At 32.3% G+C, this 26,661-nt stretch overlaps 3 protein-coding genes across 4 annotated transcripts in view; all 3 read left to right on the top strand.

Annotated features, from left to right (window-relative positions):
- The first annotated feature begins 3,686 nt into the window (after positions 1-3,686).
- Positions 3,687-9,365, top strand: LOC106769062 (ABC transporter B family member 11). Its single transcript, XM_014654523.2, has 13 exons — positions 3,687-3,809; positions 4,044-4,374; positions 4,478-4,532; positions 4,627-4,802; positions 4,916-5,137; positions 5,223-5,461; positions 5,598-6,123; positions 6,323-6,596; positions 6,721-7,598; positions 7,753-8,019; positions 8,150-8,413; positions 8,507-8,797; positions 8,895-9,365. Exons 2-13 carry the CDS (start codon positions 4,108-4,110, stop codon positions 9,246-9,248), a joined length of 3,813 nt encoding a protein of 1,270 aa, XP_014510009.1. The 5' UTR covers positions 3,687-3,809; positions 4,044-4,107; the 3' UTR covers positions 9,249-9,365.
- A 2,592-nt stretch (positions 9,366-11,957) lies between these two features.
- The window catches only part of LOC106768839 (ABC transporter B family member 11), a 15,588-nt gene continuing 884 nt past the window's right edge, over positions 11,958-26,661 (top strand). The window contains exons 1-13 of one of the 2 annotated variants that reach the window (XM_022784006.1): positions 11,958-12,162; positions 12,250-12,565; positions 12,673-12,727; positions 12,813-12,988; positions 13,089-13,310; positions 13,401-13,639; positions 13,765-14,290; positions 14,445-14,718; positions 14,812-15,686; positions 15,927-16,193; positions 16,328-16,591; positions 16,684-16,977; positions 17,128-17,241. In XM_022784006.1, coding sequence (XP_022639727.1) covers positions 12,296-12,565; positions 12,673-12,727; positions 12,813-12,988; positions 13,089-13,310; positions 13,401-13,639; positions 13,765-14,290; positions 14,445-14,718; positions 14,812-15,686; positions 15,927-16,193; positions 16,328-16,591; positions 16,684-16,977; positions 17,128-17,241 — 3,576 coding nt within the window. In that variant the 5' untranslated portion in view covers positions 11,958-12,162; positions 12,250-12,295. Of the gene's footprint in view, positions 12,163-12,249; positions 12,566-12,672; positions 12,728-12,812; positions 12,989-13,088; positions 13,311-13,400; positions 13,640-13,764; positions 14,291-14,444; positions 14,719-14,811; positions 15,687-15,926; positions 16,194-16,327; positions 16,592-16,683; positions 16,978-17,127; positions 17,703-26,661 lie in introns of those variants that run through there. The other variant, XM_014654195.2, reaches the window with a different exon arrangement.
- Positions 22,338-26,659, top strand: LOC106766519 (ABC transporter B family member 21-like). The gene is made up of 10 exons (XM_022783160.1): positions 22,338-22,604; positions 22,752-22,806; positions 22,901-23,076; positions 23,180-23,401; positions 23,485-23,723; positions 23,827-24,352; positions 24,554-24,827; positions 24,907-25,781; positions 25,946-26,212; positions 26,360-26,659. The coding sequence occupies exons 1-10, from the start codon at positions 22,338-22,340 to the stop codon at positions 26,657-26,659; spliced, it is 3,201 nt and encodes a 1,066-aa protein (XP_022638881.1).

The raw sequence follows: 26,661 nt of genomic DNA, 5'->3' as shown, positions 1-26,661 counted from the left end.
ATATATATATATATATATATATATATATATATATATATATATCTTTTTTTCTCTTTTTGAATTACGTATAATTATGCCTTACATACGTTAAATATAAACAAACCTGATTTTGTTAAATATATTTAATGAAAATATCAGTTTAATAAAATATTTATAAAAATTTATATACAAATTATTTTCTTTTTTGAATATAGAGAGAACAAAATTGTTAATTTTAAAAAAAAAATATTAAATTGAGATAAAATAAAAACTAAATTAAAATTAAGGCAATGACACATGGTCACAATGATACTGTCAATGTTAAGACACGCTCTCATTCTTACGTGACACAATGTGTGACCTTGACACGTAATAATTTATTTTTCATTTGAAAAAAATAAAAAATAAAAAATTCAAAAAATATTTGAATAATAATAAAAATCACAAACGAATTCGTGACACTCTTTTTAATGATGTTAGTATGAAATTAAAGATAAAGATATAATTCTTCAATTTTTAAAAATAAGAATCTAATTGAGATCAAAATAAAATGCAGAATCTATTTAAAAAAAATTACTAAAATTATAGACAGGTATGATTAAAAAAAAAAGTATAATATGGTTGAAGGTTAACTAATATAATACTCTCTGGATCAATATTTCTTCAGGATTATATAATCTCACACAACCAATGAAGTCTTTCTCATAATTAATTACGAGTAATTTTACCCATAATTTAAGTTTATCAAGTCATACATAATGAATTATGTATAAGATATACTCTTTCAGGCACATATATTTATATTGACAAAAATGTATGCTTACGTTTCAATTTAGGAAGTAGTCAATGATTATTCTATTATTACAAATTAAAGTGTAGTGGAACTCTTATTGCAATTATTGAAATAATTTAATTACATTCTCATCTTTACTTTTTAAAATCAGTCAAATTCAATATAAACTTTTCATTCATTTATGACGTATCTTTTATCTCTTTTACTAAATTTAAACAATCTCATTTCATTCACTTTATTTTAAAAAATCAATTAAGGTAATATAATTTTTTTAATTATTTTTCTAATTAATATTAGAGATCCTGTATTGATTAACCTCACTTAACTTTTCTAATGCGTTGTATTCAATTAATCTTATTTTATTTTCTTTAATTATATGTTATATATTTCTGACACACTAAAAACACACATATAAATACATACAAAAATAAAGGAATAAGATAATACATCAAGAAATGAGGTTTAACTATGTTAATAACTTTTTGAACTCCACTTAGTGTATAAGTATAAAAAATAATGCAATACTATTACTGAATTAAGGTAAGTGGTTGGTGCTATTGTGAATATATTGTTTTATTATTTATTTTAAGGGCAGTGTATTATTCCTAATTCATCATTAGATATTAAATTTGTAGACTGCTCGTACTTTAATGTAATTATATATTTCCCGTGTGTCTTAGAAAATTTGTATATATTATAAATATCAAATTTTAATGATTTAATATATGATATACTTAATATAATGATATTTATAACGGTTTCCGTTTTTGAGAATTATCTCTACATATAGGTCGGGTCGGGTCGATTATAATTATTCACGGATAAAGAATAAAAAATGAAAAATAATATTAATTGATGACATAAAAGGATGAAAATTATCCCAAGAATAGGTTACTAGAAGTGTTTGACTTTTCAGGTGAAAAGAATTCAAATCTGTGGATAAGAGGAAGAAAAGAAAATGATGAGAAACAAAAACTGGTCAAAAATAGGTGAAAAAGAAAGCTATTTGGTTGAAAATATATGACTTTTAGAATTTAAATTTATTTATTTGTATTAAACGAAAAAAAAATAATTTGCAAACTGTTGTGGTTGATTATTACATTATAAAATAAGCACCATTACTTCGTTTATGAAAAATAATATAATTGATTAGGTTAGTGAACGTTGATATAAGTTGTTTTTTTTTTGTCATTCTTTGGATTTAAAATGTGTTTGTTTTTGTTAATATATTATTCACTATGAAGAAAATAGACATATGGTTAGTAGATACATGCACTTACTTATATATATAAGGAAGAAAAAGGTGAAATATTATTATGAATGTCATATGTAACTTTGACATAAGAAAATATGTATATAATTTTTTTGAAGTTTCACTAATATTAATAATCTTATATTGTGTATTAGCATTTCTACAGGAAATATTATATAATCTAAGTCTTTCTCATAATTAATTATGTGAGTAATTTTACCCATAATTTAATTTACGGGTATCAAGTGAGACATAATGAATTATATATAAGATATAATCTATCATGCACATACACGTATTGACAAAAAATTATGCTTATATTTAAATTTTATTCAAATATTAATAATCAATGATTATTTTATTTATACAAATTAAGGGATAAAGAAACTATTATTACAATTGTTAAAATAATTTAATTACATTCTATTTTTATCTTTTAAAATTAGTCAAATTCAACGTAAACTTTCATTCATTTATGACGTATCTTTCCAGTCTTTCACCAAATTTAAACAATCTTGTTTCATTCACTTATTAAAATAGTAATTAAAATAATATAAATATTTTATTCTTTTTCTAATATTAGAGATCCTACATTGATTAACCTCACTTCACTCTTCTAATGTATCCTAGTTGATATTCTTAAACATTTCATGGCGTTATCGCAAATTTGACTAAATCAATAAAATTCATAACAGAAAATTAATTTTATAAATTAAGAAATTCCATAATCAGCCAACTCATAAATATGATGACATAATATATATTTATTTAATTTTTAACTGTAGAATTTATCAAGGAAGCACTTATCTAATTGTTTCCATGTATTTGCCAGGAAAATGAGCAACATTGAAAACTCAGCTTATGAATAGAAAGTGGTCAAGGTTGCACGCTTTTCCATTTTCCTCCTTTAATTATAAATAGGATTTTAATCATTTACTGTAAAACTAAAGACACAGATACAATGTCTTTGACATTTCTGTCAACATCTGGAATTACTTATTTTTATAATAATTAGAGTATTTTGATGGTTTGTCTGTTGTTTTCATTTAAAAAGTAGAAAAGAGAAGAAAACATGTGGGGAATAAATGCATTGTTTGGGCATCAAGGAAAGCGCTTTCAAATTTTATTTTTATTTTTATTTATTTTTATATTATTTTGATATTAATGTTTCTGTGGACTGTCCTGTCAAGAAACCAATCAGTGTTCTCTATACATGCTTAAATTATTTTTTATTTTAAATATACAATACTCGTAAATAATTTATACTATCGAAATATTTTTTTTTATCTACGCATATTAGTTTATTTGAAATAGGTAGAGTAAAATATTGATGGTAGCTTTTTCAATATAATATGCTTTCTCTATCATTTATTTAGTTCTTTCTGAAAATTACAAAAGTGAATTTCATATCAGTTTTATTTAAAATAGCAACGCAGATAATTAAGGGTGGCTATCATTTTTAATTAAGGAATCACGTAGAGAGTCATTAACATTTAATCAAGCATTATAATAATAAAAATTAATTTGGGACTTTTAATAGAAGAAAAATTTGACTTGAATTACCGAGTTAGCTTGGTGGCAAAGAAACTTCAAGATCTGAGACTCTTATTAGTTTGACCAACTTTCTAAGTGTGAACTCGTGAACTATATAAATAGCTAACTGAGTTCAACTTCTCAACCACCATTTTATTTTTTAATTATTTCTTTCGCTTATTCTTCTTTTGTTGCTTTCTACGGCTAGTTATCTTCCCGGCTCACAATTGCTTCAGCTTCTTCTCCAAAAAGGTTCATTTTTTCTTCTCTATAGTTCAGTAAACTGATGGAAAACCAAAATGGTTATATGCTGAAATATGTATGAAGTTTACAATGAGTGTGAACTTAAAAATTTTATATTGAACAGTCATCTTCACAAACTCAATGCCCACAAAAGAAACCAGGAAACAAGAAAAAAGATAACGAGCATGAAGAAAGGCTCTGTATGTTGTGTGTTGCTAACTTGAATTAATGCATTTTCTGCAGTTGTTTTAGCCTTACAATCATTGGTAGAGAGGATTGTAAGCAAAAGGAGTCTTTTTCTGTTGAAATGGAAGGGAATACCAGTTTGAACGAAATTACTAGCAACAATCAAGAATCATCCAGGAAGTCTAAAGATGAACCCGTCAAAACAGTACCATTATACAAGCTTTTCTCATTTGCCGATTCTTTGGATCACTTGTTGATGTTGGTGGGCACTGTGGGCGCCGTGGGGAATGGAATCTCCATGCCCTTGATGACTGTGATATTCGGGAGCATGATCAATGCATTTGGAGGATCCAGTACCACGGCCGAAGTTGTTGATGAAGTTTCCGGGGTATTTTCTCATTGACCCATTTTACTATTACTACTCCGTATTTGGGAATTATCCTCAAAAGTTAAGCTGGAATTTAACATTTGCAACGGATTATTCTGTTCAGGTGTCTCTGAAATTTGTATACTTGGCTGTGGGTACCTTTGCTGCATCACTTTTGCGTAAGTACATCTGATCATACGCTATTATGATCTAACCAGTTAGATTGTTACAATTTGATCAACCGCTAAAGAAACTTTGCTTGCTATGTACCAGAGTTGGCATGCTGGATGATCACTGGAGAGAGACAAGCTGCAAGAATTAGAGGCTTATACCTTCAAACAATTCTGAGGCAAGATGTAACCTTCTTTGATAAAGAGACTAACACTGGAGAGGTTATTGGAAGGATGTCAGGTGATACTGTTCTAATTCAAGATGCCATGGGTGAGAAGGTATTAATGAACCATCCTTTTCTTATTAGCTACAAAAAAAAAAAAAAAAAAAACAAAAACAAAAGAGTTTTAGTTTAAGTTTATTTAATTGTTTTTCTCCCCTTCGATACCAGGTGGGACAGTTTATTCAGTTAATGGCAACTTTCATTGGAGGGTTTGTTGTATCGTTCATCAAGGGGTGGCTTCTAACTGTTGTCATGCTGTCTTGTATTCCACTTCTTGTCTTGTCCGGGGCTCTGATGAGCCTGGTTATTACAAAAGCGTCATCCAGGGGACAAGCTGCTTATTCCAAAGCTTCAAGTGTTGTAGAACAGACGATTGGCTCTATCCGGACTGTAGGCACACAGGCTAAAACAAACTCTTCATTTTTCCTTTTTTGTTATTGCTGACATATAAATCACCTTTATCTCTCTAATGCAGGTTGCATCATTCACTGGGGAGAGGCTAGCAATAACTAAATACAATCAGTCCTTGATCAAGGCTTACATCAATGGACTGCACGAGGCAGTAGCTTCTGGTTTGGGTTTTGGTATGCTATACTTTGTCTTTATCTGCAGCTATGCTTTGGGCATTTGGTTTGGCGCGAAAATGATCATCGAGAAAGGATACACAGGAGGAGAGGTTGTGACTGTTATATTTGCTGTATTGACTGGCTCCATGTAAGTTGTGTGTTTCTTTTGGTTTCTACTAATCTATAATTTCAAAAACTTGATTTTCTCCCGCTGTCTCTATCCAAGAACTCCGAGGATTAGACTTGTAATATGTATTTCTGACTAACTATATTTCGATTGCCAGGTCTCTAGGGCAGGCATCTCCAAGCTTGAGTGCTTTTGCTGCAGGACAAGCTGCAGCCTTTAAGATGTTTGAAACAATTGAAAGGAAGCCATTAATTGATGCCTATGACACAAATGGTCGGAAGCTTGAAGACATTCGTGGCGACATAGAGCTTAGGGAAGTCTGCTTTAGTTATCCTACGAGACCTGATGAACTAATATTCAATGGATTTTCGCTTTCAATACCGAGTGGCACTACTGTAGCTTTGGTGGGACAAAGTGGGAGTGGGAAATCCACAGTTGTTAGTTTGATAGAGAGATTTTATGATCCACAGTCCGGTGCAGTACTTATTGATGGTATCAATCTCAAAGAATTTCAACTGAAATGGATCAGACAGAAAATTGGCCTAGTCAGCCAGGAACCCGTTCTCTTTACTTGTAGCATTAAAGAGAATATTGCCTATGGAAAGGATGGAGCAACTGATGAAGAAATCAGAGCTGCCGCAGAACTTGCTAATGCTGCCAAATTTATAGACAAACTACCTCAGGTGAGTTCTCAAACCTCATTTAGATGTAGAAACTGCTTTGTGAATTCGTGCTCACCAATTTGAAAGGTTTTCTTGCTTTCTCTGTCAGTAATACTTTTATCTTCATAGAGTACAAGACAAAACACTTTTGCTTTTACTTCTATCTTTATTAGAAAGGTTCCTTTCACCTCTATAATGTTATATGATTTATGAATTTTAGGGACTAGATACGATGGTTGGTGAGCATGGAACTCAGCTCTCTGGGGGTCAAAAGCAGAGAGTGGCGATAGCAAGAGCGATTTTGAAAGACCCAAGAATCCTACTTCTGGATGAAGCTACAAGTGCCCTTGATGCTGAATCTGAGAGAATTGTACAAGAGGCATTGGACAGAATAATGATAAACAGAACAACTGTCATTGTTGCCCACCGTTTGAGTACTATAAGGAATGCCGATACCATTGCTGTTATCCATCAAGGAAAAATAGTTGAAAGAGGTAAACATATAATATAGTAATAGTATCTTTTCCATGACTTACATTTTTTAGGAGGGTCATAAAATTTAAAACCTGTTGTTTATATTCCTCATTACATGACTGACTATAAGTAAAATTTGATCAGGTTCACACGATGAGCTCACCAAGGATCCCGAAGGAGCCTATAGCCAGCTCATCAGACTACAAGAAATTAAGAAGTCAGAACAGAACGCAGAAGACAGAGAAAAACAAGAGAGTATATCGCAGTCTGGAAGACATTCAAGTAAAAGGTCTTCTTTGTTACGATCTATAAGCCTAGAGTCAACGGGAGTTGGAAACAGTGGTCGTCGTTCACTATCAGCGTCATTTGGTGTGCCCACATCTGCTGGCTTTATAGAATCCGTCGATGAGGGGTCTCAAGATCATCCTACAACATCTTCACCACCAGAAGTGCCTCTTCGTCGCCTGGGTTCCCTAAACAAGCCAGAGTTTCCAGTGTTACTGATGGGGACTGTAGCTGCAGTGATAGCTGGAGCAATATTACCTGTTTTTGGACTGTTACTCTCCAAAATGATAGATATTTTCTATGAACCACATGATGAACTTCGTAAAGATTCAAAAGTTTGGTCATTAGTATTTGTTGCGGTCGGTGTGGTATCACTCCTGGTTTATCCGGCTAGATTCTACCTTTTTGGTGTTGCTGGTGGTAAGTTGATCCAGAGGATCCGGAAAGCATGTTTTGAGAAAGTAGTTCACATGGAGGTAAGTTGGTTTGATGAATCTGAGAATTCGAGTGGAGCAATTGGAGCAAGGCTCTCAACTGATGCAGCTTCCATTAGAGCATTGGTTGGGGATGCACTTGGTTTGCTGGTTCAGAATATTGCCTCAGCAATAACTGGATTGGTAATTGCCTTTGAATCAAGCTGGCAGCTTGCTCTTATAATCCTTGCTATGGTGCCTCTACTTGGTCTAAACGGATTTCTGCAAGTCAAGTTCCTGAAAGGATTCAGTTCAGATGCAAAGGTTTGTTCCTGAGATCTTTAAACAATTTTGGCATTACATTAATAGAATTCGAAAAAATAAACTGTGTTAGAGCTTGCATCAACTATGTTTCAAGCATAAATACATTTTTGACTTACGAATATGTTGTGAATATTGATATTCCATATGCCCACAGAGAATGTATGAGGAAGCAAGTCAAGTGGCGAATGATGCAGTGGGGAGTATAAGAACAGTTGCTTCTTTCTGTGCTGAAGAGAAGGTGATGGAATTATACCGGGGAAAATGTGAAGGACCAATTAAGACGGGCATAAGGCAAGGGATAATCAGTGGAGTTAGCTTTGGAATATCATTCTTTGTGCTGTACGCAGTTTATGCAGCAAGTTTTTATTTTGGAGCTCGACTGGTAGAGGATGGCAAAACAACATTCACAGATGTTTTCCGGGTAAATGTCTCTCCTAACTTGTTCACGGTGTAAAATATTTTATCTCTTTTCTCGGCTTGTTGGCACCATTATTGCAAAGTGATTAATCACCAAGACTATAGGAATTGATGATTTTGTGTCCAATTTGCAGGTCTTTTTTGCTCTCAGTTTTGCAGCTATAGGAATCTCTCAATCTGGCTCTTTGGTCCCTGATTCAGCCAAAGCAAAAACTGCTGCTGCTTCTATATTTGCCATCATTGACCGAAAGTCACAAATAGACTCAAGTGATGACTCTGGAATAACATTGGAAGAAGTGAAGGGAGAGATTGAGCTTAAGCATGTCAGTTTCAAGTATCCTACAAGACCCGATGTTCAGATATTCAGAGATCTTAGTTTGACCATTCATAGCGGCAAGGTAACATTCTAATTTAAGTATTGTCTTCTTCACCACTCTAAGTTGTTCTTCCTAAACTAATAGATTGAATGACTGTGCTGATAAAATAAACAGACAGTTGCACTGGTTGGAGAAAGTGGAAGTGGAAAATCAACAGTGGTGTCACTGTTACAAAGATTCTATGATCCAGACTCAGGTCACATTACACTGGATGGAAAGGAAATTCAAAGCATGCAAGTTAAATGGCTAAGACAGCAGATGGGTCTGGTAAGCCAAGAGCCTGTGCTGTTTAATGACACAATCCGAGCCAATATTGCATATGGCAAAGGAGACGCAACAGAGGCAGAAATTATAGCTGCAGCAGAATTGGCAAACGCCCACAAGTTCATTAGTAGTTTGCAGAAGGTATGTTAAATAAATATCTAGTAATTTGTTTAAGTATGTTAAAAGTTGTGAATTAGTGGAAGTTATGTTGACAGCATATATTAAAAATGCAATGCAGGGTTATGACACGGTGGTAGGTGAGAGAGGAGTTCAGTTATCTGGGGGACAGAAGCAGCGAGTGGCAATAGCACGAGCTATAGTAAAGAATCCAAAAATATTACTGCTAGATGAAGCCACAAGTGCACTTGATGCTGAGTCTGAGAAAGTGGTCCAGGATGCACTTGACCGTGTCATGGTGGACCGAACCACAATAGTAGTGGCTCATAGGTTATCCACTATTAAGGGTGCTGATTTAATCGCTGTAGTTAAGAATGGAGTGATAGCAGAGAAGGGAAAACATGAAGCATTACTGAAGAAGGGTGGCGACTATGCTTCTTTAGTTTCATTGCACACAAATGCTTCTACATCTTAATCTTAGTCCCCTTTCAACCAAATTTTTGTCCTACTCTCTCATACCTTTATTTTTGTATGTCATAATATATGTAATATAATTTCCTTTCATCTCTTTTTTTCTTCAGAAATTGTTCTTGTAACTCATTTATATCACTTTACATCAATGTATCTTTCACAAAATTTGTTATCTAATTTATTACACAGAATGAATCCACATGCTTCAATGGGATGAAATTGAAGCATGAACTGGCTTTGGTTGCACTTATTTATTTAAATATTTATCCTTTCAAGAGATTTTGGATGACCTTGATGTCTGGTTATATTAAAAAAATTATAGTTTTGAAATTAATAATGAAAAGGATAATGATATTTGAACAATATTTTTTTGACAACATTTAAACATGGTCTACATGGTTATTGGTTCAAAATTACTTTATAATCAATAATAATAATTATAAATTATTCCACAATCAATAATAATAAATATAAACACTGGACCAATCACAGAATGACACGTAGACAATGTTTAAATGTTGTCAAAAAAATGTTGTTCAAATATCATTATCCGAATGAAAATTGTCATAAAATTACAATGTTATAAAATTACATTAAATTATAAAATTGCAAGTTTATAACAAGATAACAATCATCTCATCTTACTTAATTACCATTTACATCACTCGATTAATTTAATTAAATGATATAAATTCAATTTTAAAATATAACGTTTTTGAATATCCAACAAATCATTAAAAGTTATCAAAGTAGACTTAAAATTTAAGTAAAACTAAATATTTTAAATAATTTGGTTGCAGATAAAGTGAAGTCTTTTCATCACTTACTTCTATTTTCAAACATACCTAATTTATGCATCATCTCACATTCTAAATGCTCAACTAATTCAAGGTTTGGTTTAGTTTTCTTTTCTGTGCGTTGAAATATATACAACTATCACTTATTTTCATTCCAACTCCAATAATGGCAATTTGCCAAATGTTTGACATTTTAGTTCTTTAATTTATTACTCCTTCACTTCATTTCGTTCTCAATTTTTTTTCAAAAGTCAATCATTTTAACTTAAGAGATGTAGACAATATCTGTAGAAAGGGTCAAATATACAAAGATGAAAAATTTTAAAACAAATGAGTTTAAATTTAATAAATAATTTTGCTTTTATATAGAAACACAAAATTAACGGAGTAAAAGAAAAACTTAAATTAATCAACCAAAGGTTAAAAAGTGTATTATATGTTTAATTGTGGATCATCATTTAAAATATTAGTTTAAACATTTAAAATATTAAAATATTACAGTGTGATGATTTTAAAACTACCCCTATTCTAAAAACTTTTTTTTCTATATTTTCACAGCGTACAATTAAAGTCAACACTATTGCATTATTTAAAAAATAACTAATATTATATAATATTAAAAACTAAAAGTAATGATTTTTAGTTAAAAAATATTTTATTTTAAAGACAAAATAAAAATTTATTGTTGACTAAAAATGCATTTAAGCCAATTTAAAGATTATTATTTCAGTCAGGTCAACTTTTTTATTTTTTAAGTTTTGTTCGGGAAGAATTTATTATGTGTTTAAACAATTTGGATTATCCCTACTTTAATGTTATAGGTAGTAGATTAGCGATTGGTATATTACTAATGCACTTATGCATGTGTTGCATGTTTAATATATGTGTCCAAAAATCATACTTTAAGAGTTTTATTTATAGTGATTGTTATGAATTTTTATTTTTTTTACAATCAAACTTTGATGAGTATTAATAAGTTTATTTATTATTATTATTTTGTTAATATGATTTGTAACTGGTCGACCATGTCAAATAGAGTGATTGGTAACGAGTGATATATTTAAAAGGTAGGTCAAAAATAGTCGATCAAAAATAATCAGTTAAATGTGGTCGATCAAGAGATGAACAACAAAAAATATTGATCAAGACTAATTGACCAATAGTAGTTGGTCAAATGTGATCAAATAAGAGTAGTCAATCAAATGTAATTGATAATTGATGGTCACAATAATGTGATTAGTCTTAGATCCTTGGATTGATGACTAGGAGTTCAAGCTTGATAGGATGTATATACCGTAAAATTACAAAAAAAAAAAATTTAAATTATTTCTAATTACGTACATTAAACGTTTGAAAGTTAAGATTATATTGTATTAAATTTAAAATATTAAAATAAATTATTTTTCATACACTAAAACAAATCTATCTCAACTTTAAAGAGTTAAAGATATATTCTTTCCTTCTCGAAGTACAATCTCTTACGTCTGTCGACCTTAGTTCACCGGTCCCTTTCAGAGGGTAAGAGAAATGTATATATAATGTACTATTTGACAGTGATTTGTATTTAAAAAGAAATGATAAAATGTTTTTCAGTCAAAATGATGATGATGGACGATGACACGTTTATTTTTTAAAGAAAATAAAATAATCATAATTTCAACACTATACATATAGTTTGATTTCGTCCTTACGGCAGAAATATAATTTGTTAATCGAATTTGTTAACTTGCAGGACAAGAAATTGCTGTTACTTTTTTTTTTCTTTTTTATTAATTGGATGGGTTTAATCTCTTTATTAAAAAAAAAAAGAGTCTAATTTTCAAGATAACATTACTTTTGCCCATTTGATAATGTCAGTAAACTTAGAATGTCAATAATTTAGAAGTTGGGAATTAAATTGAAATTTTAATATTGATACAGTAATGAAAATAAACCAATTGAGTAGGAAAAGAAAAAAAAAAAATTATAAATTATAATATTGTTGATTCAAATTTCAAAGATTTTGAAAATATTTAACTAGTGTTGTAAGTTGGAACTGGTTTTACATTAGTAGGAGCCTTTGTTCCACTTTTCAACTATTTAGTTGTGCTGCATGCTACCATTAGTACAAAATGTCTTCAGGTTTTGGTTGAGCATGTTGTTTACTTCTTCTTTTCGTTTTGAATGCATTCTGATCCCACTTTTTGGTTTTTATTATACTCTTTACAGTGATTACTAATCAGTAGAAAAGTGTGAAAAGTTTTGCATCAAGAAAATGGCAGTGGATACTGACTTGAATGGAGATTCTAAAAGCAAGCAAGAGTCAAAGAAGAACGAGGCCAAAGATGAACCCGCCAAAACAGTACCCTTATACAAACTTTTCTCATTTGCTGATCCTTTGGATCGTTTATTGATGTTTTTGGGAACTGTTGGTGCTTTTGGAAATGGAGTTTCCTTGCCCTTGATGACTCTGATATTCGGAAATATGATCAATGCATTTGGAGGTAACAGTAACACCAAACAAGTCGTTGATGAAGTTTCCAAGGTAATTCCCCATTAACCCCTTTTACACAACATAGAACCTGTTTACTATAGCAATGGTAGTAACAACATTCTCAGACTTAATGCATCGCAACAAATTGCTGTGTTCAGGTGTCTCTGAAATTTGTATACTTGGCTATCGGCACCTTTTTTGCGTCACTTTTGCGTGAGTATGTCATATTATCTGTTAATCTAACTGGTTAGTATGATTCATTATGACCCGAAATGAAACCTTGTTTGCTATGTACCAGAGTTGACTTGTTGGATGATCACTGGGGAGAGACAAGCCGCAAGAATTAGAGGCTTATACCTTCAAACTATTTTGAGGCAAGATGTCACCTTCTTTGACAAGGAAACAAGAACAGGAGAGGTTGTTGGAAGGATGTCAGGTGATACTGTTCTTATTCAAGATGCCATGGGTGAAAAGGTATTAATTTTAACGAACCACCTTATAAGTCTTAAACCATTACCTTGTCGTTTAAGTTAAACTTTGTTTTTTCATTGCTTTTCCCTACCTATGATTTCAGGTGGGACAGTTCTTGCAGTTCATGGCAACTTTCGTTGGAGGTTTTGTAATAGCATTCATCAGGGGATGGCTTCTAGCTGTCGTCATGCTATCCAGTATTCCACCTCTAGCTTTCTGTGGTGCTATGGTAGGCCTGGTTATTTCAAAAGCATCATCCAGGGGACAACAAGCTTATTCTAAAGCAGCAAGTGTAGTGGAGCAGACAATCGGTTCTATCAGAACTGTATGCATCCTAATAAAAAAGAGCCCCTGTTTTTTTTTTTTTTTTTTTATGTTCCTGAATATGTAATTGACTTCCATTTATCCATCACAGGTTGCTTCATTCACTGGGGAGAAGCAAGCTATAGTTAATTATAATCAGTCCTTAATCAAAGCTTACAAGGCTGGACTACAAGAGGCACTGGCTTCTGGTTTTGGGTTCGGTGCTCTCTACTTTGTTTTTACCTGCAGTTACGGTTTGGCTATATGGTTTGGTGCAAAAATGATAATAGAGAAAGGATATACAGGAGGGCAGGTTGTGACAGTAATGATGGCTGTTTTGACTGGCTCCATGTAAGTTGTTTGTGTTTCTCTTTCTCAGTGTGAGCCTATAATTTATAAAATTGATTCCCTTCCACCAATTAGAAGGTATGACAAGGTAATTATAGTATCCTATCTAACTAGATTTCCAATCCTAGGTCTCTAGGACAGGCATCTCCAAGCTTGAGCGCTTTTGCTGCTGGAAAAGCTGCTGCCTTTAAGATGTTTGAAACAATTAAGAGGAAGCCAGAAATTGATGCTTATGATACTACGGGTCAGCAGCTTGATGACGTTCGTGGAGATATAGAGCTTAGGGAGGTTTGCTTTAGTTATCCTACAAGACCAGATGAACTGATATTCAATGGATTTTCTCTTTCAATACCACGCGGCACTACGACAGCTTTGGTAGGGGAAAGTGGGAGTGGGAAATCCACAGTTGTTAGTTTGATAGAGAGATTTTATGATCCACAGTCAGGTGAAGTTCTCATTGATAGTATCAACCTTAAAGAATTTCAACTGAAGTGGATCAGACAGAAAATAGGCCTAGTTAGCCAAGAACCTGTTCTTTTTACTTGCAGTATTAAAGAGAATATTGCCTATGGCAAGGATGGTGCAACTGATGAGGAAATCAGAGCTGCAGCAGAAGTAGCCAATGCTGCCAAATTTATAGATAAACTTCCTCAGGTCAACCCTTGAATGTCCTTTTAAATGTAAAATAAACAGTTTGAAATTTTCGCTTCCTTTATCAGGATCATCTTTTTCTGCATAGCATTTAGACTTAAGTAGAAAATTCATATATTGATCTAACTTTGGTAATGTTGTATGACTATGAACGCAGGGGCTAGACACAATGGTCGGTGAGCATGGAACTCAACTATCTGGGGGCCAGAAGCAAAGAGTTGCAATAGCGAGATCAATTTTGAAAGACCCAAGAATCCTACTTTTGGATGAAGCTACCAGTGCCCTTGATGCTGAATCTGAGAAAATTGTGCAGGAGGCATTGGACAGAATAATGATAAACCGAACAACCGTCATTGTAGCCCACCGCTTAAGTACTATAAGGAATGCTGATAGCATTGCTGTTATTCATCATGGAAAAATAGTTGAAAGAGGTAGACAGAGCATGCTGTAATAGAGATCTAATTTTCCCATTTCTCAATGCTCAAATGTTTATATACTTTAGTGATATATTCTTCCTTGATCAGGTTCCCATGCTGAGCTCACCAAAGATCCTAACGGAGCCTATAGCCAGCTCATTAGATTACAAGAAATTAAAGGATCAGAAAAAAATGCTGAAAATGACAGAGACAAGCTAGAAAGTATAGTGCATTCTGGAAGACAATCAAGTCAAAGATCTTTCTTAAGATCTATAAGCCAAAGGTCATCAGGAGTTGGAAGCAGTCGTCATAGCTCATTCTCAGCATCACATGGTGTGCCAGTATCAATTGGCTTCTTGGAGCCTGCAAGAGGAGAACCTCAAGCACCTCCTTCAACTTCACCACAGGAAGTGCCATTATATCGCCTGGCTTATTTAAACAAGCCAGAGATTCTAGTCTTACTGGCAGGGACTCTAGCTTCAGCAGTAAATGGAGTTATACTACCCATTATTGCAGTCTTTATCTCCAAAATGATAAGTATTTTCTATGAGCCACATGATGAACTTCGTAAAGATTCAAAACTCTGGGCATTGCTATTTGTTGCACTTGGTCTGGTATCATTTACCATGATGCCATGTAGATTCTACCTTTTTGGTGTTGCTGGAGGTAAGTTGATCAAAAGGATTCGGAAAATGTGTTTTGAGAAAGTTGTTCACATGGAAGTAAGCTGGTTTGATGAAGCTGAACATTCAAGTGGAGCAATTGGAGCAAGGCTCTCTTCTGATGCAGCTGCTGTTCGAGCTTTGGTTGGAGATGCACTTGGTTTGCTGGTTCAAAATCTTGCTACAGCTGTCGGCAGTTTGGTAATTGCTTTTCAAGCAAGCTGGCAGCTTGCTTTTATAGTGCTTGTTTTGGCACCGCTATTAGTACTAAATGGATACGCGCAATTCAAGTTCATGAAAGGATTCAGCGCAGATGCAAAGGTTTGTTTTTTACTTCCACTAATCTATCAACTTAAATTATGATTTAGAAAATATCTATGTTTCAATTTCAGTGGGATTTGGAACCATTTCTTTGTAATTTTCATTTTCATTTTTGCTACCACACTAAGAAGAGTGAAAAAAATTAATGTATGATCATCAGAACATGGATCAAAAATGTGACAACAAGCACGTGCTCTTAATGTGCTTTTGACCTATATTAATATTCTATTTACCTAATAGAAATTGTACGAGGAAGCAAGTCAAGTGGCAAATGATGCTGTAGGCAGTATAAGAACAGTTGCTTCTTTTTGTGCTGAAAAGAGAGTGATGGAATTATACCAGGAAAAATGTGAAGGACCGATTAAGGCAGGCATAAGGCGAGGGATAATAAGTGGAATGAGTTACGGGGCATCATTCTTCATGCTTTACGCAGTTTATGCATGCAGTTTCTATGCGGGAGCTCGACTAGTAGAGGATAGAAAATCAACATTCTCAGATGTTTTCCGTGTAAGTTGCTCTCCTAACTTGTTCACTAAGTCATCACAATGTCTGCTAGGCTATTGTTCACTGAGATAAGATAGTTCTGGGTACAATGTTTCGATGTTTTTCTTGTACTAACGTTATTGATTCCTGATTTCCAGGTGTTTTTTGCATTCAGCATGGCAGCTATGGGAATCTCTCAATCTGGCTCTTTGGTACCCGATTCAACTAACTCAAAAAGTGCTGCCGCTTCTGTATTTGCTATTCTTGATCGAAAGTCACAAATTGACGCAAGTGATGACTCTGGATTGACGTTGGAAGAAGTGAAGGGAGAGATTGAATTGAAAAATGTTAGTTTCAAGTATCCCACCAGACCTGATGTTCAAATATTCAGAGATCTTTGCTTGACTATTCATAGTGGCAAGGTAACTCTTAACTGTACNTCNATTCTGATANATTAGGTTGATTGTTCTTCTNAAACTATTAGATTAATTGACTATACTGATAAAATAAACAGACAGTTGCACTGGTTGGGGAAAGTGGAAGTGGAAAATCAACAGTGATCTCATTATTGCTGAGGTTTTATGATCCAGACTCAGGTCACATTAGCCTGGATGGAAAAGAAATCAAAAGCATGCAAATAAAATGGCTAAGACAGCAGATGGGTCTGGTGAGCCAAGAGCCTGTGCTGTTTAATGACACAATCCGAGCCAATATTGCATATGGCAAAGGCGGGGATGCAACAGAGNCAGAAGTTATAGCTGCAGCAGAACTGGCAAATGCTCACAACTTCACCAGTAGTTTGCAGGAGGTAAATTACGGTGTCCAACAAACTCACTTCTCTTATAAAGACTATTGCAACCATATGCACAAAATTCAGAATTTGTACTGGTTTTTTAAGACAGCATACAGTGTGATGAACAATGTATGCATTGGTCTGAGCAATATGTTGTATGTGTAGGGTTATGACACTATAGTAGGGGAAAGAGGGATTCAGCTATCTGGAGGACAGAAACAACGGGTGGCAATNGCACGAGCAATAGTGAAGAATCCAAAAATATTACTACTAGATGAGGCGACCAGTGCACTTGATGCAGAGTCTGAAAAAGTGGTTCAGGATGCACTAGAGCGTGTTATGGTGAACAGAACCACAATAGTAGTNGCTCATAGGCTATCCACTATAAAGGGTGCGGATTTAATTGCAGTAGTAAAAAATGGTGTGATAGCAGAGAAGGGAAAACATGAAGCATTACTGAGCAAGGAAGGTGATTATGCTTCCTTGGTTGCATTGCATACAAGTGCTTCTACATCTTAGTGCCTTAACCCTATACAGTTGTAGGCTGATTGTGTCTCAGCAAAGTTTACTTGCTCGGCATTTTTGTGCTTCTCCATGATGTATCAAGTTTACATGTCACTCTTGTGGCTTTATTTACGTGTAGTATGCTGTTTATTTTGAATTGTTCCTGGACTTTTATTGGTTTTCCTAACACATCTGTATTATATTTATGTCACTTTTTGAGTCGTATTATATGAATAATTTTCTCCTATTTTTATTCTTATGCTAGGAATTACTGTACTAATACCCATATGGGTAGAAAACACAATTCTACAAGATTTCATTTCTAAACTATTTAATTAAGAAAAAATCCCTTGTATTATCTAATATTAACTATTATTACCAGCAAGACAACTTTAAAACTTTAAAGTACTGCATACAACTAAGAATGTTATCAGCACCAAGCAAACGTTATGCTGCAGAACAACTATTGAAAAATAGGGTTTAAATATTCAATGAGTGTTCCATTTCGTACCTTAGTGAGTAAGCAATTGCAGACATGGTTGAAAAGAATAGTTAGTCAACAAAGTTATCACACTTTTTGTCTCAAATAGTGTATATATTCCAAATTAAATTTGCAAGAGAATGCTTTGCCGGTCCATCCTGTTTAATAAATAATAGATGACATAGACACCTAATAGTTGAAATCTGAAAATGCATAATCAAATTGAGTTTTTTCTTTTTTAAATAATAAAATATAGTTTTTTTTTATAAAAGTAATGTTTTATTATTTTTTGTAGAAACTTTACATGAGAGGGTCCAAGGTTTAAGTGCATGAAATGATATATTGTGTTAACAAGTGAATGTTAATTAACTTTGTAAAATTGATTTATAAGATGAATTTTGTACTTATTTATTATAAATTTATCTTTATTTTTAGTCAATGTGTTTTCAACATACTTTCTTGATACGTAAGACATGTATATCTGAAATGTGAAACTATACATTAATAAATGATTCGATAATGAGTGACAGGATATGTATAACAAACAACAAATCTCATGTGATACAATAAGTTAATCAATAAATCTAGTTAAAATAAGTTTTAATAAGATATTAAGAAGTTAATTTTAAAACCAATTCGACATCATAAAATGGTGAATTTTAAGCTCAACTCAATCTCACAAAACTTATTTGTATAGTGATATTATTGTTAAACCTAAATGAATATCTTCAAGATTTACATCCATTTATATATTATAAACTTGTATTATTTGTAATTGATATGAGATTTTTAAGATAAAAAAATAAAATCTTAAATTGTGGGATGCATGAAATTTTTTTATAAAAATTATTTAAGTAAGTTAAAAGAATATTCTTTAACCAATCATATTTCAAGTCTATTAGGTTTATGACCATCAACTTAAATTGATTTTTCTATTGATTTTTTTTTTCATCTTTCCAGTTAAGATCTTTAAGAATTTACAAAAAATAAATTCTAATACTATATTTAAAAATAAAATTAATTTTATAATATTCATTTATACATTTATGTATACATACTCTATTCTTATAATATTTTACCACCAAATCACCACGAAATTAACAAAACTAAGAATATACAATATTTTGTACAATTAGGAAAATTTATAATTTAGCTAATAAAATATTTTCATCTCAAAATAATGTTATATTATTTTCTCTCTTAAATTAAAGGAAAAAGTATTACAATTTCTTTTTAATAAAATGACATAAAAATATTTAACAACTGACTCAATAAAATGTGTTAAACTCAATAATTTTCAAGTTACCGTGATAAAATTTAAAATAAATATTCTCACTTTTTTTTTATATTATACTTTACTGAAATAAATTATTGCTTTAATGCTACAAATGAATTATATATGCAAAAAAAAAAGGTGATGAGTAATCATATAATAAAATAACATAAAAGTGGATGGTTTATTTGCACAATTTAAGTGAAATCGAAATGAGGTTCTTAAAGTGGGATGACTTAAACTCACTTAAAATAAGTTTAAGAAATAATTTGAGGAATAAATGATTTAATGGTTTTTAAAAATTCAAAATTACAAATTATGAAAGTTCAGAAATTACCACTCCATAATTAGTATCCTATCCTTATAAAATTGCTTCTTAAAAATTAAAATTATCATAATTCTTTTATTAATAATATAATTGCAAATAATAATGTCAACAATAAAAATATTAAATAAATAAATTTTTAAATCATCATGTTAAAAAATATATATTGATATTTTCTATCATTTAAATAAAAATTATTTACCAAAAAATTATATTTAATTTTATAATAATAATAATAATAATTTTATTATTTTTTTATTATCATAAAATAAAAATAAACACATTGTAACACATATATTTTCACTAATAATTTAGTGAAAATTAAAAAATTATTATGTAAAGGATTTTAAAATGTCAATTAATGGTGGTTTTAAAACAGAACAGACTACAGTTAACAGTTAACTTAGTATTTGTTGCTTTGCGACTTAGTTTGGAAAATGAAACAAATATTTAAAAAAAAAAAATAAGAACCTAAACTATACCCTTTAAATAAAGCCGTTAAAAAACCATTTTAAAATAGATAAACTTGGTAAACAAACAAGAAAATTAAACAATAATTTAGCCCCAAATAAATATATGTATAAATGACGATGATCATATAGGGAAATGTTAGTAAAAAAGATATATAATAAAATATAGATTTTTGATTTCACTCACATAATCTGATGTTATTGTTTAAAAAATGTGTCAGATTAAAATTTTTATTAAATAACATAATTAAATGTACTACACCAAAACAATTATAGAAAATATATATGACTTTAAAATTAATTTAACAAATTTACAACCTCAATTTAATTTAAAATCAGTTTATGAAACATCAACCCAAATATATGATTGTCTTTTTCCTGAGTCAGCATCATATATTCTGTCTTTTGGCTAACATAAAGTAGTGTATATATATGTCTTCTCAAATAATTGTTGCTTTGAAGAGGTAGTTTTGGTATAACACTAAAATAGTATTTATTATTTAGAATATACTTTTTGGTGTTGGCAATGTAAAAAAATTGTGATTAATTAGTTAATTAATTAAATATTATTTTTAATATTAATTTTGACATTGCTATTATAAGGGTTTAAAAACTTTTTATACCAATGTTTACATTTAAACTATAATATAAAAATTCAATACATATTCTATTTATGTTTAGTTAACTTTTAAATATATCATCAATGGAAGTATTTTTAATTAACTTCCTATTCATTTTTTTTAACAAAACTCAATAATAAGAATTATTGTGTGATTAACTCTCCTTTATTCATTTCACATTAGGTTAAGAATTCTTCTCACAATACCATTCAATTATGATTTTTTTTTCCATTGTGAAGTTTTAATGAAAGACTTTAACAAAATACTATTAGTTTTACTATTTAAATAAATTTTAAGTATTTATTATTATTTTGCTATATCACCTCTACTTCACAAGGTTAGCTCAATATGGAGTTAAAGAAAAAAATAAGTTCAATTCGATTTAATTTTTGGTGAACAAAAAATTTGTAAACTAGTTCATTTCACTCTTAGCTGTGAGTTTGTAAATTGACTCATTTACAAATATTTTACTTTTACAATATATTTTATATATTTGTTAAAGTACAATAAAGACTTGATTAATTCTTTTTATAATAATGAAATTAAAGTATTTTTTTTAATTCTCCAAATACTAGTATAAATATAGTAGTTGAAAAATTAAATTATCAACGTATATAAATTGACAAAAAATAAATTAAATATTTAAACTATTCAAATATTATTAAACAATATTTTAGTACTTAAAAAGATTAAATTTATAAAACTATATAATTTGAAATAGTAAATAATTTAGTAAAAAACTTAAAGAAATGGTAAAAATACTAATAGTTGTTAGTAAGTTACATATTAATTCACCTTTAAGTAACTTGAATCTTGGTAGATTAGGTTAATTTCACGAGTTAGATTCCATTTTGATATTTTTATTTTTCTAATTTTATATATTTAATAAATTATTTTTAAAATTAAGTATATAATTAATAATATTTTTTTTAAATATTATTAAATATTTATTAAAATCCGTGAAATCTTTTACCGAACATGGATTAAGTTCGATTTAATTAATTTTACTATTTTAAGATAGTATGTTTACTAATGGTATCACAATCATATTTGTCATCTTTTGTCTTTCTCCTTCGATTCTTACATCCCATGCATGTCCTTGGTGGAGGCTTAATTACACTACCATAATATATTTAGAAAAAGATATTTGTTTTAGATATGGAATGGAGATCAAAGATTTGTTATAGCTAATTTTTATTTTTATTAATATAAAAATGAATTATATTTAAATTCAAAAGGAATAATCCGACAGAGACCCATTCTTATTTCTTAAATGGCTTTTAGATGCTTGAAATTCTTTCCTAGAACAATTTTTTTAAACTGTCAAGAATTCCCTTTTAAAAGGAGGAATATGTTTTATAAACTTTTCCAAGTAAACTTGTTTTGCTAGGCCAATCATTCCAAGTGTTAGTTGATGCAGTTTTTGTTGTTAACTTGTTGCCATATTAAGTTGCTTATTTTCTGCTGAAGTAATTCTTATGTATGACATTGTCTGAATTCAGAACCTCATTAAGAAATTGCCAAACTCACTGCACACACAACAACAAGCCAACAAGTGAATAAAAAGTGAGATTTCAAAATGAGGTTATAATTTGGATATCACAATAATCTTGATGTGTTCTACTAATTTGAATTTTCAATGCAATTGATGCAAGTGTTTTTGGTTTATAGTGATCACTAACTAGTGGTACAGACCAAGAAAATGTCAGAGGATATAGACTTGAATGGAGATTCTGAGAGGAAGCAAGATTTAAAGAGAAAGTCCAAAGATGAATCTGCCAAAACAATACCCTTATACAAACTTTTCTCATTTGCGGATTCTTTTGATCATTTATTGATGTTTGTGGGGACTGTGGGTGCTATCACCAATGGAATCTCCCCTCCCTTGATGACTTTGTTATTTGGAAATATGATCAATGCATTTGGAGGAACCAAAAACTCCAACGAAGTTGTTGTTGAAGTTTCCAAGGTAATTCCTCATGAATTCCTTTTGTTAATATTAATCCATATTGGTGAAACATCTAAGGTGAAATTGGTGAAGCGGTTAAGGAGTTACTAGGAATATCAGAATAACATATTCTCAGATTTAACACATCACATCAAATTACCGTATCAGGTGTCTTTGGAAATTGTATACTTGGCTGTGGGAACCTGTTTTGCATCACTTTTGCGTAAGTACATCAGATTATTTGTTAGTTCTTACAATCTGCCTAATTAGTTTGGCCAATCATCACCCCTAAAGAAACCCCGTTTGTTATGAACCAGAGTTAACATGCTGGATGATCACTGGAGAGAGACAAGCTGCTAGAATTAGAGGATTATACCTTCAAACTATTTTGAGGCAAGATGTCACCTTCTTTGACAAGGAAACTAGAACAGGAGAGGTTGTTGGAAGGATGTCAGGTGATACTGTTCTTATTCAAGATGCCATGGGTGAAAAGGTATTAATTTTAATGAACCACCTTACAAGTCTTAAACCATTACCTTGTCGTTTGAGGTAAAATTTGTTTCTTTTAATGTTTTTTTTTCTCCCTCACATTTCAGGTAGGACAGTTCTTACAGTTATTGGCAACTTCCGTTGGAGGTTTTGTAATAGCATTCATCAGGGGATGGCTTCTAACTGTTGTCATGTTATCTTGTATTCCACTTATTGTTTTGGCTGGCGCCATGGTAAGCCTTGTTATTGCAAAAGCATCATCCAGGGGACAAGAAGCTTATTCCCTAGCTGCAACTGTAGTAGAGCAGACAATAGGTTCTATCCGAACCGTATGCATACTGAACAAAATAACTCCTGATTTTTCCTTTTGATATGGCAGAAGATATGAATGACTTCCACTTATCCAATGCAGGTTGCATCATTCACTGGGGAGAAGCAAGCAATAGATAAATATAGTCAGTCCTTAATCAAAGCTTACAGGGCTGGAGTGAAAGAGGCACTAGCTTCTGGTTTTGGGTTTGGTTCTCTCTCTTTTGTTTCTACCTGCAGTTATGGTTTGGCAATATGGTTTGGTGCAAAAATGATAATAGAAAAAGGATATACAGGAGGAGAGGTTGTGACAGTAATGTTGGCTGTTTTGACTGGCTCTGCGTGAGTTGTGTTATCCTGTTTCTTATTATGAGCTTAAAGTTTCTGAATTGATTCCTTCCTCCTCTCCGAAAACCATCCTATCTAACTAGATTTCCAATCCCAGGTCTCTTGGGCAGGCATCTCCAAGCTTGAGCGCTTTTGCTGCTGGAAAAGCTGCTGCCTTTAAGATGTTTGAAACAATTAAGAGGAAGCCAGAAATCGATGCTTATGATACAACTGGTCGGCAGCTTGAAGACATCTGTGGACATATAGAACTAAGGGAGGTTTACTTTAGTTATCCTACAAGACCAGACGAACTTATATTCAATGGATTCTCTCTTTCAGTACCAAGTGGCACTACGACAGCTTTGGTTGGAGAAAGTGGGAGTGGGAAATCCACAGTTGTTAGTTTGATAGAGAGATTTTATGATCCACAGGCAGGTGAAGTTCTCATTGACAGTATCAACCTCAAAGAATTTCAACTGAAATGGATCAGACAGAAAATAGGCCTAGTTAGCCAGGAACCAGTTCTCTTTACCTGTAGTATTAAAGAGAATATTGCCTATGGCAAGGATGATGCAACTGTTGAAGAAATCAGAGCATCAGCAGAACTAGCTAATGCTGCCAAATTTATAAATAGACTTCCTCAGGTCAACCCTTGAATCTTCATTTAGAATTTTAAATGTCAAAATTGCATACTGCTTAACAGTTTGAAATGTTCTCTTCCTTTCTCAGGATTATCTCTATGTCCACAGTATATTATACTTGTGAAAAAACGAATTAGTTCTATCATGATATTAAATGCTCCTTTTACGTATATAATTTGGTATAATTATGAATGATGAACCTAGGGGCTGGACACAATGGTTGGTGAGCATGGAACTCAGCTTTCTGGGGGTCAAAAGCAAAGGGTTGCAATAGCAAGAGCGATTTTGAGAGACCCAAGAATCTTACTTCTGGATGAAGCTACAAGTTCACTTGATGTTGAGTCTGAGAAAATTGTACAGGAAGCACTGGACAGAATGATGATAAACCGAACAACAGTCATTGTAGCCCACCGTTTAAGTACCATAAGGAATGCTGATAGCATTGCTGTTATTCATCAAGGAAAAATAGTTGAAAAAGGTAACATAGCATGCAGTAATAGAAGTCTAATTTCTCCCAGACTCAATTTTCAAATGTTTATATATTTTTCCATGATCAGGTTCACATGCCGAACTCACCAATGATCTCAGTGGAGTCTATAGCCAGCTCATTAGACTGCAGGAAATTAAAGGGTCAGAACAAAATGCTTCATATGACACAGACAAGATAGAAAGTCCAGTGCTTTCTGGTAGACAATTAAGTCAAAGATCTTCCTTACGATCTATAAGCCAAAGGTCAGCAGGAGTTGGAAGCAGTGGTTGCAACTCTTTCTCCGAATCACATGTTCCCCCAACGATTAGCTTGGATCCTGCAGGCAGAGGATCTCAAGCACTTCCTGCAACAATTTCTTCACCACCGCAAGTGCCACTCTCTCGCCTGGCATATTTAAACAAGTCCGAGATTCCAGTGTTGTTTATAGGGACTCTAGCTGCAGTAGTAAGTGGATTATTAATACCAATTATTGCACTCTTCGTTTCCAAAATGATAAGTATTTTCTATGAGCCAGTTGATGAACTTCGGAAAGATTCAAAGCTTTGGGCATTACTATTTGTTGCAATTGGTGCGGTATCATTTATCACAGCTCCTTGTAGATTCTACTTTTTTGGTGTTGCCGGCGGTAAGTTGATCAAAAGGATTCGGAAAATGTGTTTTGAGAAAGTTGTTCACATGGAAGTTAGCTGGTTCGATGAAGCTGAACATTCAAGTGGAGCAATTGGAGCAAGGCTCTCTTCTGATGCAGCTGCTGTTCGAGCTTTGGTTGGGGATGCACTTGGTTTGCTGGTTCAAAATGTTGCTACAGTTGTGGGCTGTTTGGTAATTGCGTTTGAAGCAAGCTGGCAGCTTGCTCTTATAGTGCTTGCTTTGGCACCGTTATTAGGACTAAATGGCTACGTGCAATTCAAGTTCATAAGAGGATTCAGCGCAGACGCAAAGGTTTGTTTTTTCATCAACCAACTGACCGTATGTTTCAGCAATTTCTTATTTTACAGAAGTTTTCCAGAAAATATAGAACAAGTTACTATATAACGTAAGAAAAATGGTTCAAGAGTGACATGCATGTGCTTGATACGAGAATTGACATTCTATTTACTATACAGAAACTGTACGAGGAAGCAAGTCAAGTCGCAAGTGATGCTGTAGGGAGTATAAGAACTGTTGCCTCTTTCTGTGCTGAAAAGAAGGTGATGGAATTGTACCAGAAAAAGTGTGAAGGACCAATTAAAACAGGCATAAGGCGAGGGATAATAAGTGGAATTGGTTATGGGATATCATTCTTCATGCTTTACACAGTTTATGCATGCAGTTTTTATGCTGGAGCTCGACTTGTAAAGGATGGAAAATCAACATTCTCAGATGTTTTCCGTGTAAGTTACTTTACTCTCTCCTTACTCTTTCACTGAGTCAAAATTTCCACCACTTCTTGTCGTCACAGTTATGCTAACAGTGATGTAAGGATGCACACAGGTTTATCTATTTTTCTTGTATTAATTTTATTGATTCCTGATTTCTAGGTCCTTTTTGCACTCAGCATGGCAGCTATGGGAATCTCTCAATCTGGCTCTTTGGTCCTTGATTCTGCTAAATCAAAAAGTGCTGCCGCTTCTGTATTTGCTATTCTTGATCGAAAGTCACAAATTGACCCAAGTGATGACTCTGGATTGACGTTGGAAGAAGTGCAGGGAGAGATTGAATTTAAAAATGTTAGTTTCAAGTATCCTACCAGACCTGATGTTCAAATATTCAGAGATCTTTGCTTGACTATTCATAGTGGCAAGGTAACTCTTAACTGTACATCAATTCTGATAAATTAGGT

Source organism: Vigna radiata, chromosome 7 (assembly GCF_000741045.1).
Source record: "Vigna radiata var. radiata cultivar VC1973A chromosome 7, Vradiata_ver6, whole genome shotgun sequence".
NCBI classification, from domain to species: Eukaryota; Viridiplantae; Streptophyta; class Magnoliopsida; order Fabales; family Fabaceae; genus Vigna; species Vigna radiata.
Note: the sequence above shows the minus strand (reverse complement) of the source record. Positions and strands in the feature narration are given on the sequence as shown.